At 39.4% G+C, this 18,421-nt stretch overlaps 1 protein-coding gene across 4 annotated transcripts; it reads left to right on the top strand.

The window, feature by feature from the left end:
- Positions 1-1,131: 1,131 nt before the first annotated feature.
- LOC103715816 (sphingoid long-chain bases kinase 1-like) lies at positions 1,132-17,837 on the top strand. 4 transcript variants are annotated; one of them, XM_088705663.2, is made up of 10 exons: positions 1,132-1,734; positions 2,335-2,877; positions 3,442-3,813; positions 5,326-5,419; positions 5,498-5,535; positions 11,215-11,361; positions 12,217-12,316; positions 14,545-15,509; positions 15,914-16,045; positions 17,297-17,837. In XM_088705663.2, exons 2-9 carry the CDS (start codon positions 2,461-2,463, stop codon positions 16,028-16,030), a joined length of 2,250 nt encoding a protein of 749 aa, XP_088561789.2. In that variant the 5' UTR covers positions 1,132-1,734; positions 2,335-2,460; the 3' UTR covers positions 16,031-16,045; positions 17,297-17,837. The 4 variants fall into 4 exon arrangements, with proteins under 4 accessions (XP_088561789.2, XP_038971497.3, XP_088561790.2 ...); XM_039115569.3 differs by lacking the exon at positions 15,914-16,045; XM_088705664.2 differs by lacking the exon at positions 15,914-16,045 and having other exon boundaries at positions 1,279-1,703.
- Positions 17,838-18,421: the final 584 nt, after the last annotated feature.

Below are 18,421 nucleotides of genomic sequence, written 5' to 3' on the forward strand. Positions count from 1 at the left end.
CAGGATCAATATCGAACTCCCACATTTACTAATCTGGCTTCGTTTAGCAATCCAAGCACCACTAGAGCTTGCACATCCAATCTCCTAGAGGCGGCACAAGCCTCCCATAACATTATCCCTCTCAACAAGGCAATTCAAATCTTGCACTATACGCAAATTGCTCTGAAACCATTCATAGGCTGCACATTTTGGCAACAAAAACCTAATCTCAACTTAAAGCAACTTATATGAAAGCCGTTGCACAATAGATACGACTCTCAAAAGCCTTTTCAGACATCGTGTTCTAAAATTTAGTCTCCTAGCCTATCATGCATCACATTCAAGTATTTGACCTCCAAATATTCTGAAGCATCTGTATGCTACACATATTATTTCTTGAAGGGGGCTCGTTGTTGACGGTGGTTTGATAGCTATCAAATGCATCAACTACCGAAATTAGTTCCCATCCATTGATGTTGGATTGCTGGAGAATGACTACTTCTCTTCTTTTTTTCTTTTTGATCAAAATGATATTTCATTTCATATACCTCTAACGTGAATACAATCAGACATATCAAAAGAAAGTAAACAAAATAAAGCATGTGAAATGCAATCTAAACTAAACTAGAAGACCTTTCTAGTATGCCGAACAACATAAGAAACGATACAGTTTGCTACACTATTCGCCTTCGGTATGCATGGACAATGTGATAGGAGGTCAGCTCCTGCACTAAACTACGAGTGTCCTGTATCAGGGGATGGCCGTCCCTATACGTGTCCACTCTTCGTATCCAGTCAATCACCGTGGAATAGTCGCCCTTGAGGACAAGCCTGTCGGCCCCCAACACCCGTCTCGTATATAAAACGCTTTCTCAAGTAGCCCGCAGCTCTGCTCCCACCGCCGTACAACTAGGTGTGCTCCGTCCTCCAGCAGCGATAAAACTGCACCCATGTTCCCTGATCACAACTATCTCTCTTCTTTCGTATGAGGTGAAATATATCTATGGAGAAGCTAACAGTGCTGATGATTGAATGGTGATATATGCAGCTAACTACACGAGAACTACTTCTTAGACTGCTTCATCGATTATGTCCTCTATTTTTTTTTTTTTTTTGCATATTCTATCTTCTGATTCACACGCATGTATTTTCACTAGAATGATTTAATATATCCGGTTTATCGGAGAAAAGAAAAGAAAAAAGAAAACAACCTCCAAATATTTTGTCCCACACCTAACCCCAGCTCAAAGCAGGGAGTAATACAACAATTGAAATCAAGTAACCAACGAATCATTTGTTGGTTGGCACCTTTGCCTGCGCCTGGCTCATCCCAACCGCCAGCTTCCCACCGCCCCCCCTCTCCTTCCAAAAAAGATAGAAAATGACCCAATAATGGCGACTCCACCAAACGCCTCCATCTCCGAGCGCGGAAAAGAGAAAGGAAAAGCTAAACAAAAGAGATAAAGGTGGAGAAAGAAAGCGAGGGAGAAAAAAAATATATGCATAAAAACGAAATCTTCAATTCCCCCCTCTTTAAACGCTAGCTTCGCGTCTGACACGTTTCACACACCAACGTTTAATATCTCCCCGCCTTTCCTCCATTCTCTCCGGATTGGTTTCTTTCTAGCTTCCACGAAAGCGAGGCGGTCTCCGTTTTTTTCTTGGCGCCTGAAGTGGTGAATTCCCCTGGATTCAGTAGCCGGTTTTCTTCGTCGACTCGACTCGTAGAATTCTCTCCTTCTTCTTCTTCTTTTGGTGAGAAATGTGATTGTTTTGGTCTCGATTGTTGCATTTGATGGCTTGTGATTCCTTTTGCTCGTAGCGTGTTCTTCCGAATGTGTTAGTGAAGTGTTATGTTGGGGTTTTATTGGTATGGGGATCGGTAACTCTTATCTCGGATTTTCCGGTTTTATTTTGGAGTTTTTGTGATTTAGAATTAATAGTTACGAAATGAACAAGTTAGTTATTACTAGTTCTGATTGTGGTTGTTATAATATTACTTGTCATAATATGGTGTTAGGTGAAGGTAGGTTATAGATATCATTTAGATACTTTGCTGTTAGACTTGTCTTCCGATTAGTATTTCTTAGTTTAATAATTAAATATCTTGGTCAGAACTCAGAGGGCATGGGACCTTTTAATTGAGATTAAAGATAACAACTTAATGAAGCATGAGTCAGGATATAGCAAAACTGAATTTTTCTAATCAGCTATTGTAATCCATGGATGCTACTCTTTACTAATTCACTTCTTGAAGTTTAATTCATGGAATGTGTATGCTATGAATTTTTCTTCGTGCAATATTTCTGTCATGATGGCTATTAATCTTTTCATTTTATGATTATTATCATGCAGGTTTCGCAATTATTCTAGAATTCTCTCATGGGTTCTGTTGAGTGATATGCTCTGCAGTTCATAACATATTGGTGCTGCTGTAGATTACTTTCTGCTCATGTACTGAAGTTCTGGTTGAAGGAAGATATGCAGAAATCTCTCTGCCATTTGAAGAGTAATAGTTCTTTCAGATTGCCCCAACAATGTCTGCGCCGTTTGAGCAAAATGCGTTGTCAAAAAGCATCTGGGCAACCCTCCTCTCCAACTGTATTTCCAGAAAAACGAGGCAAGAGAACATCTTTGAGGGAACATAAGGCCAACGGAATCCATGAATCTCCAGGCAAAGTAAAAGCACCAGAGCACAGAATTGATTTTGGGGATGAGCACTGTGATTTGATAGGGTATGAAGTTTTTTCTGGGAAGCTTGCTCTTGAAAAGAAATCTGAAAGTCCGGGTGCTGAAACTGGGTCTGGAACCTCGAATCCTAACATTGTCTATGCAAAACTTACAAGCAAAGAACTGGTTTGGGGATCTCATAAGCTGAGCCTTGAGGACGTCATATCTGTAAGCTCTCTACAGAGATCAGTGCATTGTTATGAATCATGTGATTTATGGTACAAACTCAAGTTTCGATTAAATTCATAAAGAAATCACAGTGTTTTAAATCTTGTTTGACGTATATTAGCAAAGTTAAATTCGCATACATGTAAGTATTTTTTATTTCAGCTGGTTTATGATAGGGATGGCTAGATGGAGGTTTGTGTAAACTTACTGCTATTGTTTGTCATTGATATCCATATATATGTTTCCTGTCACTAAACAAGGGAAAAGAAGTCTATTAGTGAAAATACATGGAGATTGATGTTACAAATTCACTAGCATTTGATGGATGTGGAAAGCAAATTATTGGTATAGTTGAACCTTGTTCTTTTACAGTTTCAATTAATCTGATGCTTTATGACATGATTTGATGATTTCTGCTGATTCAATCTCCCAAACTTAAATTATATATATATTTCAAAATATTTGATCGGTGCCAATCTTTGGTCAAAGCTATGCTAAAGAAGAACTTGATACCCTTGTTAAGGTGACTGGCCCTTCATAACTATGCTGTCATTACTCTGGCAGGTGTCATACAATGCTGGTCTCCGACATTTTACAGTGCATTCATACCCTCTTAGAAAAAAGTCATATGGGCTTTCCTGTTTTTCAAAGCCATGTAGAACACAAATGGATTATCGGTTTTTGGCTTCTAACTCCGAGGAAGCCATTCACTGGGTCAGCAGCTTTGCGGACCAGCAGTGCTTTGTGAATTGTTTACCTCATCCCATGCTGTCTTCCCAGAAGCAGGCTTCTAACATAGTTGCAAGTAATCTTCCATATGGTCTACCACATTTCAAAAGTAGAACTCCTCCAAGTGTTCTTGTGATTTTGAATCCTCGTTCTGGGCATGGTCGGTCAAGTAAAGTTTTCCATGGAGAAGTGGAGCCAATATTCAAGGTGTGTTAAATTTTGGTAAATTTTGTTAAACATTTTTCAGCTTTTTTTCTCAAGAAACTTCATATTGTATTACGCTACTTTAGATGGAATTGGTTTGTTGATCCTTAAGCAAAGTGTTTCATTGTTATTTATGATTATAACTAATTATATTGATACTTATGTGTATAATAATCTCTCTTTACAGTTTAAAGATGTTGGTAGGAAGAGTAAATCATTCTTTAGAGATTTTAGCATATAAAATCTTCATTGTAGAGGATGATGACGTCTTGACAACACCATATGATCAGGAAATCTGTGTTCGATGATATATAATGTCACTGTCATTCAAAACGAGGGGAAAGAGAGTGTGGAAGGCTAGACTCATGCACTAAAAAAGCTAGGCTTTTGTGCTGGAAAGGCGGTGGACCATGTAACTAATGGTTGATAAGGACTATCGCTTTGTGTTAGTAGCAATGTGTCGACCTGTCCATAACAAGCAGATTGCATACTAAACAATTTTTTGTATTTCAACATGACACCATTGATTGAGAGAAAGGAAATGCCAATTATTATTCCCTAGAGACATTAATTTTTTTTTATTATGATCCATTCCGGGAAAATACGGATCGTGCCAAAGATTTAAAACTAATTTTATTCTTTTTCTTTCTTTCTAATTTTTTTCTATTATAAAAAGAAGATGAAATAATTACAATGGATTTAAAATAAAAACTTATTCTTAGATAAATCAATTGCGAAATACTTCTGCAGTGTCCAATATCTGTTTTACGGGATAGAATCTTCCATCACTTTGCTTGCTCGAACTCTTGGCGAGAGCTGCACCTCTCTTTTTTCGTTGAGCGAGGCCGATGATAATGTGAGGATTGGTCGATCTTCCACAGTTTTTTTGGGGGGCCAGGTCCAGCCCGAAACCAGTTTCGAATAAGGTCGCTTTCAATGCGTCATTCTCAGCTACAAGCTGATCGATCTGCCAGTTCTTTTGCTCCAATAATCTTTTGAAGAATTCACGATCGTCATCATCCTTGTACTTCTCGGCCCTTTTTTCAATCTTTTTCCGCCTATATTGCTATTATCTGTGCCACTTTATGACCCGGTCCAGACTGACCCTGCTGGACCCTACTTACCCTTAGCTTGGATAGCCACAGTTGCCTGTCGTCGGAGTTAAGTTTCAATTTGAAAAGGAAGTCAGGTAAGGCACTAGTATGCTTTTTGAGAATAAACTGCTATTGAATCCACAGCTAGTTTTTCTCTTGTGAACGACTCCGCGGCAAGAAGAGTAAGCGCTCTTTTCAATATCCAGTGTGTTCGTAGGAGCTCTAAGCCTATCCGCTGTTGAATAACCGGTGTGCAGATGAATAACCTCCGGTGCACTAATAGGAGTAGACATTGATATCTCTAATGAAACAAATTCTTGGCTATGAACACTGGGATGTAGATAACTTCTCTCTGGAGTTTCTTTAAACTCAATTTTGTCCGTCGGTGTTAGCTGTCAGTTTACATTATGGATTGGTACAGCTTGCAGGTTTCAAGATGGAAGTGGTCAAAACAACATCTGCAGGTCATGCAAGAACTCTTGCTTCCACTGTCAATTTTGAAACATGCCCTGATGGTAAATATCATCAGTTATGTTCTCACCATTTGTTTCTCGTGTCAGTTCAGTAATCACCTCATTGTAATGCATTTACAGGAATTATATGTGTTGGAGGTGATGGAATTGTAAATGAGGTCAGTTATTTTCTTGATCCAGCTTTCTCTCCTATTCCATCATTTAAATTTTCTTCCATTACTTTTTCTGTGGTATTCATCTGTCTTCCTCTTGAAAGAGAATGTTTCTTTAGTCATTAATCATCTTTCATGTTATTGGTTGAATCTTTAGTGATTAACAAATGATGGATTTGTTTAGTGTGTTATCAGAATAATTTAGTCATTTTGTGCAGGTTGCATAGTGATTTATTTTGGTACGTTAGTTAGAACTGAAAACATTTAGTTAACTTGTATTAGAGTTGATTTGCCTCTATCTTGGTAACTTTTTATGTTAATCACTAGGTTTTCTCAAGCTTTCTCACTCTTGGACAAATGAGCAAGAAGTACACCAGTCATCTCCCTCACTCCACCCGCACCCCAGGAACCGAAAAAAAAAAGTCCTAGCTTTGCTTCTGGTTTCACACATTTTCCACATCTCCTCCAGTGATTTCTTTAAAATGCAGTAGTACTTATTGCCTTTCTAAGAAGGGGAGGGGGAAGGGGAGGGGGGCAAGAGGAGAGAGAGAGAGAGAGAAAGATACAGAGAATCAAGGAGTTTCCATCATATATAGTATATTTTAGTCTCCATCACATAATACTTCCACTCCTTGAGACTCTTTGTACTATGATGTCCTTTAGTGTTTTTCTCTTTCGCCACCTAAATCTATGTAGTTGAGTTTGCTATGATCATGAACGTTGCTAGACATTATCCATTTCTAATTTAAATATTTCAATTTCATTTTTGTATATAGTGTGCAAATTCATGCATGACATATTCCGTCTTTTTGTGTTGTTATTATCCACTATTATTTGATTCCTTGTTTCATGCCCAAGGTTCGCGGTACCGATCATACCGACGTACCGGTCGGCTCCGGTAACAGTACAGTACCGGTGCCGAACCGAGCCGAACCGATACCGTATCGATAGGGCATATTCGGCCTGGTTTCGACCCCATCGTCGTTTTTTTTTTGGAGTTCTTTCACTTTTGGATATTTTTTTGATGTTTTTATATTTAGGTTCAATGTTAAAACTAGATGATGCAACTTATTACTTCCAAATGATTCAAATAATGAGATGAAGAACATAAAAATTTTTTAAATTAAGATACAATCAATTACATACATTTAAAGCACTCTCGGATATCTAAAATCGGGTCGAGTGGCGATGCTTCTCGTCAATATCTGGATCATCAGCATAATATGGAGGCAGATCAACCCATCCCTCTAACCAAGCGGCATTGTAGTCTTGTATGCTCAATCCTCGAGGAATGCGCGTCGGGTCATAAGAACTCTCGGATCTCTCGCTGAAGCTCTGGCTCTGAGAGGTGTCTTGATAAGGGGCCCATTCGAATATGCCCGCACCAAAATCCGACCCGTAAGACCCTCCGGGCTGCGTAGGATAGTAGCCATCGGAAGATGACTCCGATGCACCATATCCATAGGCTGGCTGAGGCCGCGGATAATAGGAAGACTCGGAACTTGATACATCAATGGATCCGACTCCACATGGGAGATCATCTGCAGCTGCATCCTGGCCTCCTGAACGACCTCGAGGAGCTCTTCTTCGATATGCAATGGTATCCGACCGACCTATATCAGACGGCCTACTGTGGTCCGTATCTTGTGTAGCATGCGTAAACTGAGACTCACCGGTGCATCGAAAACCTCTCCGGCTGTGTCTCATAAGTAGTACCATACTGTCCTTCACTTTCTCTATGGCTAGTAGATCCATCACCACCAGAACCTTCATCACTGCTGGTCCAAGTCTCCTTCTCGACACTCTCCATTGGGGCCCTTTCCTTTTCTTTTCTTGTTTGCTGGGATTGACGCCCTCCTGATCGAGTCGACTGGGTACGAGAGCGTCCTCGTCCTCGCATGAGAGGATCATCTCTTTGAACGGGAGCGTCGTACCAGTCATGCGGTGACTGGCTCCCCTCTAGCCACGTCATATCAGCTGTAGGAGTGCGTGGAATGTTGCGCTCAGCCCATTGCTGTAGATCGACCATAGCCTCGGTGGCTATGATGCTGGCTGATCGTCGAGGCGATTCTAGCTCATCAAGTTTGGGCTCCTGCTGCTGGGCCGCAAGCCAGTCGAGCATAGGATTATCATCATCATCTGTAAAAGTCTTATAGATGGGATCTGCATACTTAAGCTCCACTTCCTCCTGAATGCATTTTAGCCTCAACCGCAGATTGTAGTACACATAAACTAGGTCGTTGAGGCGCTTTTGTGTCAAACGGTTTCTCTGTTTGCTGTGGATGAGGCCGAAGGTGGACCAGTTGCGCTCACAGCCACTCGAGGAGACCGTTTGGGAGAGGATCCGGATAGCTATTCGCTTAAGATTTTTTGCGGATCGGCCAAAATGAATCCACCATTCAGCTGCAAAAATATTGAAGATAATTACATTTTACATATATGATGGCCTCATAGTTGAAGATAATTCAGATGCAAAAATGTCTTGCAGATTTGTATTGTACCTGGATTCATAGTTGTCTTGCTCACGACAGCTGGTCGCTGTCCAAAGCTGTGGCTGCCCTCTCTAAATAATTTGGTCTGTGGAAAGAAGCTTGTTGTAGTATGTCAATAATATAAGATCCGATATATTTACGTATGTTACTAAATCATAGTTACCTCTTCTATACATGACGCGGCGACTTCTGGATCAGGCTCCATCTTATAAATAACATTACGCAGAGCATGAAGAAGTTCATCATCCATACCACTTCCACTCTCGTACTGAAACCGAGGATTCAGATAGTATGCTGCACATAGATGACACCATCTTAGTATAATTATACAAATATATCAATCAGTATAATTATCAATATTATCGCTTATCTGCTAGATGCAATTTCCTACCCATTTGGGCTTCCCACCGCCGCTCAATGATGTCGATGTACTCCTGGGCATGGGCTACATCTGCCTCCATGATCTGAGCCTTTGCCTTCTCCATCATGTGATACAAAAAGCCCATCTGGGGGTACCTCTCGCTATCCACGGCCCGCAGCACTTCATATAATGGTTTGATAGCCTTGACTATTGCATTGGCCCGCTGCTAGAATGACTGCCTGCTTACCAAGTCTTCCATCCTACTTCCTTCAGTGCCGGCCTGGGCATATCTACTTTCTTGCCACTCGGGACTGACAAACATCTGACGTAGGGCTCATTTCTTCTCGATAAGGCTATCAAGTGCAATGTAATTCGTAGCAAACCGTGTGACTCCTGGTCTAAGAATTTATCCTCCTGCATACTTTCTCATTAATGAAAGAATCCAAGTATGGCTATAAATATATCTGGTGATGCGTTGGGCTATCTCCACCATATGTTGCACCCTATGGATCTTTCCAATGTCCATCAGGATGAGGTCGATACAATGTGCAGCACATGGGGTACAGAAAATTTATGGTCGCCGCTCCATCAAGACCTGCCCGGCCAACTTATATTGCGGCCCGTTATCAGTAACGACCTGCACGATATTCTTCTCTCCAATCTGATCAATCACCTCCTCCATAAGTCTGAGGATGTATGAGGCGTTGTGCACCTTATCCGAAGCATCAACTGATTTGTGGAAGAAGGTCTTCGTATCACAGTATGTCAGAAAGTTGATGATGGCCCGCTTTGTCGGACCGGTCTAACCATTACACATCAGAGTGAGCCCATATGTGGGCCACTTGCTCTTATATGAGCCAATCCAATTCTGTAGCTCCTCCTTATTGTTGTCAAGAAGCTCACCGTAGATGTCCTTCGGACCTGGAGGATCGACACCAGGACCGGCAGACTGTATGGCAGAAATGACAGACTTGTAGTATGTATTGTCTGCAGCATTCGCTGGAATGTGGCTGAAGTGGAACCAGGATCCAATAGCTCGCCACATATCCTTCTTCTTCTCCTTCTTCCACATTGTGTCTACCCTTTGCTGCTTTGAATCTCTCCTGGGGAAGGCATGCGGATCTACATCATGGATTGACGCACCTGGTGGAATCCCCCCGGAAGACTTTTTTTGGCCACCAAAACCACCCAGGATAGATGTAATCCGACTACGTCCTCTGCCCTCGCCCTCCCTGACTGAGGTTGTCCTTTGAAACTCTGGATCTTGTCTGCTTCCACCAGAACCGGCGCCCGACTCGAAAAACGAGGGCCCAAATCGAGCCCGATGCCTCGCCACCTCCTCCTGCTGCCACCGATCATCCAGACTCGCCCGCATGGCAGCCTGGATCTGTGCCTCCTCCTCATCTGGACCCTCGACCGCCTGTGACTCCATCAAGTGATAGGAAGGTACTTCTGCAGCTTGGCGTTCCACCTCCGCTTTCTGCTTGGCAGCCCTCTCCTTGGCTGCTTTGATCTCAGCGAGGTTTTTCCTCATCAGCTGACGGGTGCTCGGTGGGCACTCCGAGCATGCAGATATCTCACGAGAATTACCGGCTAAGTGTTGCTTTAATCTGGTTACCCCTCCTCCTTTGAAGCACTTGTGGCAATATTGCACTGAAACTGGTGCCGTTCACTGAGCATCTTCCCATGCTCTCAGCCAATATTATGCTCTTGGGGTTGCCCTCTCCTTGATGGCTCCATTCATACGACCACATTATTTTTTTTCAATTTCTATTTTTTTGTAATTAAAAATTAATTTTTAAATTTTTTAATTAAATTATAATTATATAAATTCTGTAAAAACAAAAGTAATGTTACCATTAACATCGTCCATATATCGACAATATATAAAAAATTCAAGACGAAATGGAATCATTGAATCATTTTCTATTTTTTGGCAATTTTTGACTTAATTTTTTTTAGCAATTTAAATGAAATATGAAAAAAACAATGTAGGAAAAAGAAATTTTACCTTATTTAGTTTTTGCTGGATTTTTCTTCAAGAAAAACGACGCTCTTCGACCCTTCTAATTTTTTTTCACGCTTTTGTCTTTGCCTTTCTCTTCTTTTCCTCCTCCTTTCTCTGCCTTTCCTTCACCTAAGCTGACGAATTTGGTTTTAGCACTGTGGCACTTTGAAAAGTGCCACATTTTGCCACAACGCGGCACTTTCGAAGTGCCGCACAAAGTGGCACTTTCAAAGTGCCACAGCGCTGGCACTAATTTTCAGCAGCGAACCGGTGCGAACCGGACCGCTCGGTTCGCACCGGTTCAAATATGTATCGGTGCGAAAGTGCCACAGCGCTGGCACTAATTTTCAGCAGCGAACCGGTGCAAACCGGCTCGGTTCGCACCGGTTCGAGCTCATACTGGTGCGAACCGCTCGGTTCGCACCGGTTCAAATATGTACCGGTGCGAACCGGTTCGCACCGGTTCAAATATGTACCGGTGCGAACCGGTTCGCACCGGTACGAAGCTCAAACCGAACGGTTCCAACCCATATTGGGTCGAAACTGTTTTATACCCCTGTACCAGACCGGTGCCAGTCGGTATCGGTCCGGTACGGGCTGAACCAACCGGTACAGGTCGGTTCAGCAGATCCTGCCCATGCCTTTTCTTTCTCCACTGTCCTCTCTCTAATGGTTCATCAGATCCCAAAATTATTTTTTGGTTTTCTCTTAAATCATAATTGCAGCATATACACTAGCAACCTCTTACATTCAGAATGAAAAAATATTATCTGGCCATAATTTTTTTAAAATATTTTATTATAGTAAATTGTATGATGTTGCAGGTTCTTAATGGTTTGCTCAGCAGAGATGATCAGAAAGAAGCAATTTCAATCCCAATTGGCATCATTCCTGCTGGTTCTGACAACTCACTTATTTGGACTGTTCTGGGAGTTAGAGATCCAATTTCTGCTGCAATGGCTATAGTGAAGGTACTTAAAGATTTCTATTTAGCAGAATAAAGTAATCACCAATCCACCATACTGGTAATGGTCGACCTTAGTATTGTTTGAATACAAAGTGCTGTTTCATCTTCCATTCTTTCCAAATGCTGAATTTGTGTATTTAGAATGCAATAGTTATTCATCAAGATTATCAATCAGTTTTTTTTTAATGGTAAGTTGGTAACAAATGTTGAGGCTCAGCACTATATAAAAGACTATACTTCAAACGAATTTCCAAAAAAAAGCTTTGATTAGACAAAAATGAATCCAGAAACCACTTAGCCAATATGGTCTTTTAAGTTTGGAAGGATAGCACTGCAACTACTTTGTTAATTTGATATTTAAACAAATTACATGATCTGCTGTGACAGCATCTCTTCTGTGAATCATACTGCAAGAAAAGCTTCTGGTTTCTGTATTACTAACCAGTTATTGTTGCTACATGTCAACCACCATATATTCAAGTTACAAGTATGTCACAAGTTACTGTGTATTGTTACTTTACAACATTTCAGGGTGAATTTACTGTTGTGTTCTTCATCTGAAGATGCTTGAGGTATAGTTTGTTGGTGTTGCTTCCGTATTTTTCTAGTTCCAGGATATCTTACAAACTGTTATCTTGAGGATATTTTTCCTTTTATGCCTTTTTCTGTAAGCTACAGCATGTTCAATCTTTTTGATATTCGTTATGCTCATGGTTCAATATTATTACAATGAAATTCTTTTTAGCATGCAATACAATTCTCAGAAAGTACCCTTTTGTTATTGCTGAGTGATCATAATATCCTTCTTGCTGTTTACAACTGATTCTTGCATGATTATTTGGTTTTTCCTTGGGTACAGGGTGGTCTCACAGCTATAGATGTTCTTGCCGTTGAATGGATCCGGACTGGGGCTATTCACTTTGGAATGACTGTTTTGTATTTTGGATTTCTTGGTGATGGTAACTTGCAATTAGTGCTTCTATGTTTACATAGCCTGAAATTACCAGACGTTACTAATTTATATTATGCATAATGACTTTATTTTGTCTAAAATGATGTGATTTATTTGTCTGCTTTAAGTGCCATTGGCTGTATTTTTAACTAGTTAGTTGTCAAATAAGGGAGATGGGAACCATTTTTCGAAAGATAGGGAAAAGAGTTCTTTGTGGAATCCAAAAAAAAAAGAAAAAAAATCACTTCTGGGGAGATGTAAACTTATCAAATTATTTAATTGACATTAAACATTTATGAGCTAAGTGCATTTCAGCTATGTTGCTTATAACAACGGAGTTTGAACACTCAATTTGTACTTTGGCAATCAAACATAGTGGGCATAGTTCCACTCAATGTGCTTGCTGAAGGATGTGCGCCTAGCATCGAGGGAGGTATTGCTAATCGAGGAATTTAGGACTGGTCAGCTTTGGAAGCAATTCGTGTTTGGGATATCGCCTCTAACAAGGTAGCTCAGTGGTTGCACATGAAATTGCACAAGTTTTTGGAAATGTTGCGGCCTCTTATTTTGCATGTTATTAACCCTGAAGGGCATAACTACATCACCAAAAAAAAAAAGAGGGCATAACTACATCACCAAAAAAAAAGAAGGGCATGACTAGACACCTGAATTTGGATCTGACTATGATCGGATATCTGGCCAAGTGAAGATGACTTGGAAGGGAGAAAAAGGTTAAAAAATCTTAAACTAAACTTTTGAAGCAATTTCCACCTAATTCATCATTAAATCGGAACCATAAGGAACAAGGCCACTCTCAACATCTGTCTGATTTTAGTGGAACAGAAACTGCAAGTGCCATCAGGAAATACCACAAAACTGTTTTTATCTAAACTCTTCTAGGGTGGTTAGACAAGAAGGAGGTTCTGACACAAATCAAACTACTAGTGATTAGGAAGAGGTGGGCATGTAAAATGACTTGATAGTCTTTTCTAGATTATTCACAGTCGAGTGTTTTCAGAATCATCTTATTTGGGTAACATGAATCGGTTGTATTCCTTAAAGTAACTTGATGAACTCATGTCTTTTTCAACTGTTAAGCTATTCGATTTGTGGTTTTGGAGTTGCAATTAAGCTCTGTAACTTTCTGGCAATGTGAGAGCATAAAAGTTGGCCTGTAGTCCTGGTAAGGTAGATTCTATCCTATTTAATTTGAAGTTCTTTAGTTCTAGGAATAACTGTAAGCCGTTTTTAATAATGGAACCTAAGTGAAAATATGTATATAATTGAGCAAGGATTTCAGTTGATCCTTTTGGGGGAGCTCAGCGAGTTTGACCTCTATAAATAGCACTTAAGTGATGTCTGTAAAAATTACTCAGAAAATTGATGAATTAGTGCATGTTAGTTTATTTTGAGAGGCTTTATCCTTCTTGTGTTGAACTTCACACCTTTTTTTTCTTTTTTCGTTTTTCTTTTACCTTTGAAATTCTTCTGGCTAGCATGCCAAATGCATAATCCTGGACTCTTTTGGAGCTGTGTATTCTATTGACAAATGGAATTTCTGATGGGATAATGAATTGCTTTTGAATGTTTGAGTGGATAAAATTATGAATTTTTCATAATATTTCAAGGAGATGCAGTACCTTTCGCTCGACTATTTGATATTAATTTCTCTAAGATGATTGATTGATAATAATTCAAGGCTAATACCTTATACTTTGTTTCTACATGCAAAATGCAAGTAATGTGGTATCCAGCAGTTGGGTTATATAGTTTTGTAGACTGTCCTGTCTTCCAGCGATACTAATAGGGTTTCTTACCTGTAAGACAGAGGTTCTTCACAAGAAAAGTTGATTTTCTATGGTGATTCATATAACTTAATATGTGCTATGTAAAGCAATTAAGTATGGTTACAGATTCTCATATCTACATAAACAAGGATGAAAAGAAATTTCACAGTATGTAGGACCTTTTTTTTGGCTAAATACAGTGTCCATTGTGATTGAAATTTTTTTCCCCAATTTTGCTGTCCAAGTACATCTATGCAATCACATTTAAACTGTTTAAACATGAGTTCTGAGATTTATTTTGATTTAGCTAATTGTATAAAATTAATGTTTGTGCCTGGTTTGTTTTTCTATAATTTTCTTTCTCACGCAATCAGTATTGCTTATTTCAACTTATGAGATATGGATGTTTAAAAATGTTCTCTTTTCCTTTTAATTTTCTTTATTGTAGTCCTGGAACTTTCTGAGAAATATCAGAAGCGTTTTGGCCCTCTTCGCTACTTCGTGGCTGGTTTTCTTAAATTTCTATTCTTGCCCAAGTACAGCTTTGAGTTGGAGTATCTTCCTATTCCAAAAGAGGAACCAGACAAGGAAAAGGCTATAAATGAGAAAGATAAGCTTGATATGCAAAACCTCTGCACAAACATTTTTCGGAGGTCAAATAGAGAAGGCATTCCCAGGGCTTCCAGTTTATCCAGTATTGATTCAATTATGACTCCGAGCAGAATGTCTCCAGGAGACTTGGATGCAACTGGCAGCACACTAGCAAGCACTGAGCCATATGAGAATGTTTGTGGCCTTGATCCTAATTCAAAACATTTATCCTCGGGGAGAAGCAATTTGACAACAAAACCAGAAGAAGTTCTTCACCCCCAATCTCAGTTGTCACTCAAACTTAATTGGCCAAGGATCAGCTCAAAGTCACAGGTAGATAAAGGTTGGACTGGCTTGAATGAAACAAATGTTTCTGGGTGTTCTTGGGCAGACACTGCAATTAATGACAAAGAGGACATCTCATCAACATTGTCTGATCCAGGCCCCATTTGGGATTCTGAGCCAAAGTGGGATACTGAGCCAAATTGGGATACTGAACCTAACTGGGAAGTTGAGAATCCCATTCATCTGCCGGAGCCACCTGCTGACATAGAGCTAGGTATCACTAAGGAACTTGTTCCCAGGTTAGAAGAGAAGTGGGTAGTTAAGAAGGGGCACTTTCTTGGTGTCTTGGTCTGCAATCATTCCTGTAAAACTGTCCAGAGTTTAAGTTCTCAGGTTGTTGCACCAGCAGCTGAGCATGATGACAACAGTTTGGACCTGCTTTTGGTCCGTGGAAGAGGGAGACTGGGATTATTAAGATTTTTCATCTGCTTGCAGTTTGGTCGTCATCTTTCACTGCCCTATGTGGAATATATTAAGGTATGATTGGTAATTTTTTAATTCTTTTTCCCACCTTGTTCTGGTGCATGTCTTAGTAGAAGATCTCAGTAAGGACCAAATAGGATAAAGGTTAATGACACTTTATTAGAAATCTTAAAATATAGCCTTCTGTACAATTTATTAAGAAGTAGATGACATTACTTTCTGAAGATTTATGTTGTTAAGGTTTTCTATAAGAATACAAGATACCAATTTGTTGAAGAGCAATGCTAAGGGAAAATCACTCGAAAAAGTCACTCAGGTATCCTCCACCAATCACTTGGCTTCATTAAATGGCACATTTCACGATACCAATTGAAAGGGAGCAATGAGACTAGAACACACCAATTGAGTAACCTTTTCAGGGATATTTTTGAGTTACTAAAGCATTTTTTTTGTTGTAGAGCAATGCTATGGTAACTCAGAAAAATCACTTGAAAAAGTCACTCAGGTATTTTCTACCAATCAGTTTCCGTCATTACATGGCAAACTTTATGATACCAATTCAAAGGGAGCAATGAGAATACAACACACCAGTTGAGTAACTTCTGAGTAACATTTTTGAATTACTAAAGCATTTTTAATTGTGTTCTTGTCACACTTTTACAGGATTCCATAGTTATACAATTTCCCCATGTGATCATTTTATAATTTACTGAATAGCATTTCTGTCCCCTGCTTCTAAGACTATTAAATTCTATTTTTCAAACTGAGTTCTTTCTTCCTCGAGATTGCATCAATTGAATAACCATTATTCCCTTTAAAAACCATGTTATTATTTGTTGACAAACTAGAACTCTGGAAGACGAGGTGTTTGTGCCTCGTAACTCATTAATAGTTGGATAGGGTAAGGGGTGGTCTAATCCAAACAGCAGCAACACTAGTGGCCCATAAATGAGGCCCATAATAACAATTAAAGCCTATTAACATAAATAAGAGGCGAAACTCTTACAAGGTAGAATCATGAAACTGTTTGGAAGCAGTTTCTTAGTGGTTCCCCAAGCCTTTGCTGCTTATATTCTTGCACTGATTCAAACCTTTTGCATTATGGGAATTTTCCATATTCAATAACCTATTTGTTCTTTCGTTTTCATATGTAACTCCATACATCTCTGAATGTTAACATTTTTCCAATATTCAATAACCGTAACCATCATACCTGTCTTCTATTTGAGGATGGCTTTATCAATCCTTGTTTGTCATTCATATCTGCTGAGGGCTACAGTCAGTATTAGCACTAGTTTATGTAGCCTTTCTCATCACTTTTGTCCTTGTCTCCTTAGGTGTTTCCCTCTTCTTTCTAAACCTAGCAATGTCAAAAATGAAGATTTGAACACTGATAGGGCTTGTGTGTGGGTTTTCTTTTCCTTTTTCCTCTCCCTTTTTCTTTTGGGAAAGGTAGAGGGAGAGGGGAATGGGTTTGCAGAAATCTGTGAGGACATATCTGCATGTCTTGATTCAGCTGGTTTGGATGCTTCCAAAGCATAGGTTGTCACGCTAATTATCTATTTATGAAAATATGCTTGTCAGTGTTAGAAATTCTTGATGTCCAAGTCAGAAATCTCGAAAATATAAATTATTTAGTGCAGCAACGCAGATTATAGTATTAGCCTCAAATCTTCGATTCTGAAATACTAAGCATTTTATTCCAGTTGTTTGACCTTTGCTACCTAATGTGAAAAATATGAACATTAACAGTTTCATCTTTACTTGTTTTGTTCTTTAATAGCTTCATAATTCCAATGGTTAACCACATGATCTAACTTAGTTATACATGGATGTTGCAGGTAAAGTCAGTCAGAATTCAGCCAACCAAAAATACACATAATGGATGTGGTATCGATGGGGAGCTTCGTCATGTGAATGGCCAAGTCATGTGCTCCTTGCTTCCAGATCAATGCAGACTGATTGGCCACCCCGCCAGAGATTGTGTACGAACACAACACACCAGGATTGAACAATAGGGGTGTGGTTTTCATTGACTGCACAGGATGTTAGTGGATACTCAGAACATCGCCACTATGAACCATATAATTCAACCTACATTTTCTGTCTTGTTTTATCAGACCACTGTAAATTTTGTTGCTTGTTCAGCATGATGAGTGATATTTTTTTAATCCCTTTTTTGATGTATCACTGTTTAATGTTTGTCACTGCTTGTTTCTGCAACTTGGTGCGGCTTTCTGGGATATCTTTTTTTTTTTCAAATGTTAACACATGTATATTGTATAGCATCATAGAACCTGATCTGTCTGTTTATTGTAACTAGTAACTTTCCAGGAATCGATCTCGTGATAATGTGGTTTTTATTTTTTTTCTTTGCTTGTACTTTTCATTGTCAGTGACTCTATTTCTTTTGTTTGAGTTATTTTCTCTTTACTCACAGTCAAGACATGAATACCTGCCCCCACCATATCATATTCTATAACTACTTATTAATTAAATTAGCTGTAATGTTCATAACTTCAGGGAAAATCAGTATCCTGCCCTCCTACTGTTTTCTTCAGATTTTTTTCAGGCAACTAAAGAAATTTGACTTCTCATAATGAAATACGCATGCTAAGCAAACTGGAAACTTTTGAAAACCTATACCAACCATAGTAATAGCATTTAAGTATTGGATTATTATGCTATTTATGTGAAACAAATTGTATAGCACTATCCTTTTTCGGTTAAATAACTGTGGAGCATCATCAACAGCAGATGTTGAAGGCACAAATAGTGTTGCTTGTTATAATATAAGTAAGTATTCAGCCTGATCACAGCTCATTTGTGTAAGAAGCATGGAGATCTACCTAATCTGACAAAGAAACAAATTTAAGTCATATGGTTGCCCCCACCATGGCAATCCCCCTTCAAAACCATTACTTCTGTATCTCTGTGCAAATTTCTTTAACTCTGTACTTCCTCAG

The sequence above is a fragment of the Phoenix dactylifera genome, chromosome 10 (genome assembly GCF_051530095.1).
Source record: "Phoenix dactylifera cultivar Ajwa chromosome 10, Ajwa_hap1_PhDact_Kaust_v1.1, whole genome shotgun sequence".
In the NCBI taxonomy this organism is placed as follows: Eukaryota; Viridiplantae; Streptophyta; class Magnoliopsida; order Arecales; family Arecaceae; genus Phoenix; species Phoenix dactylifera.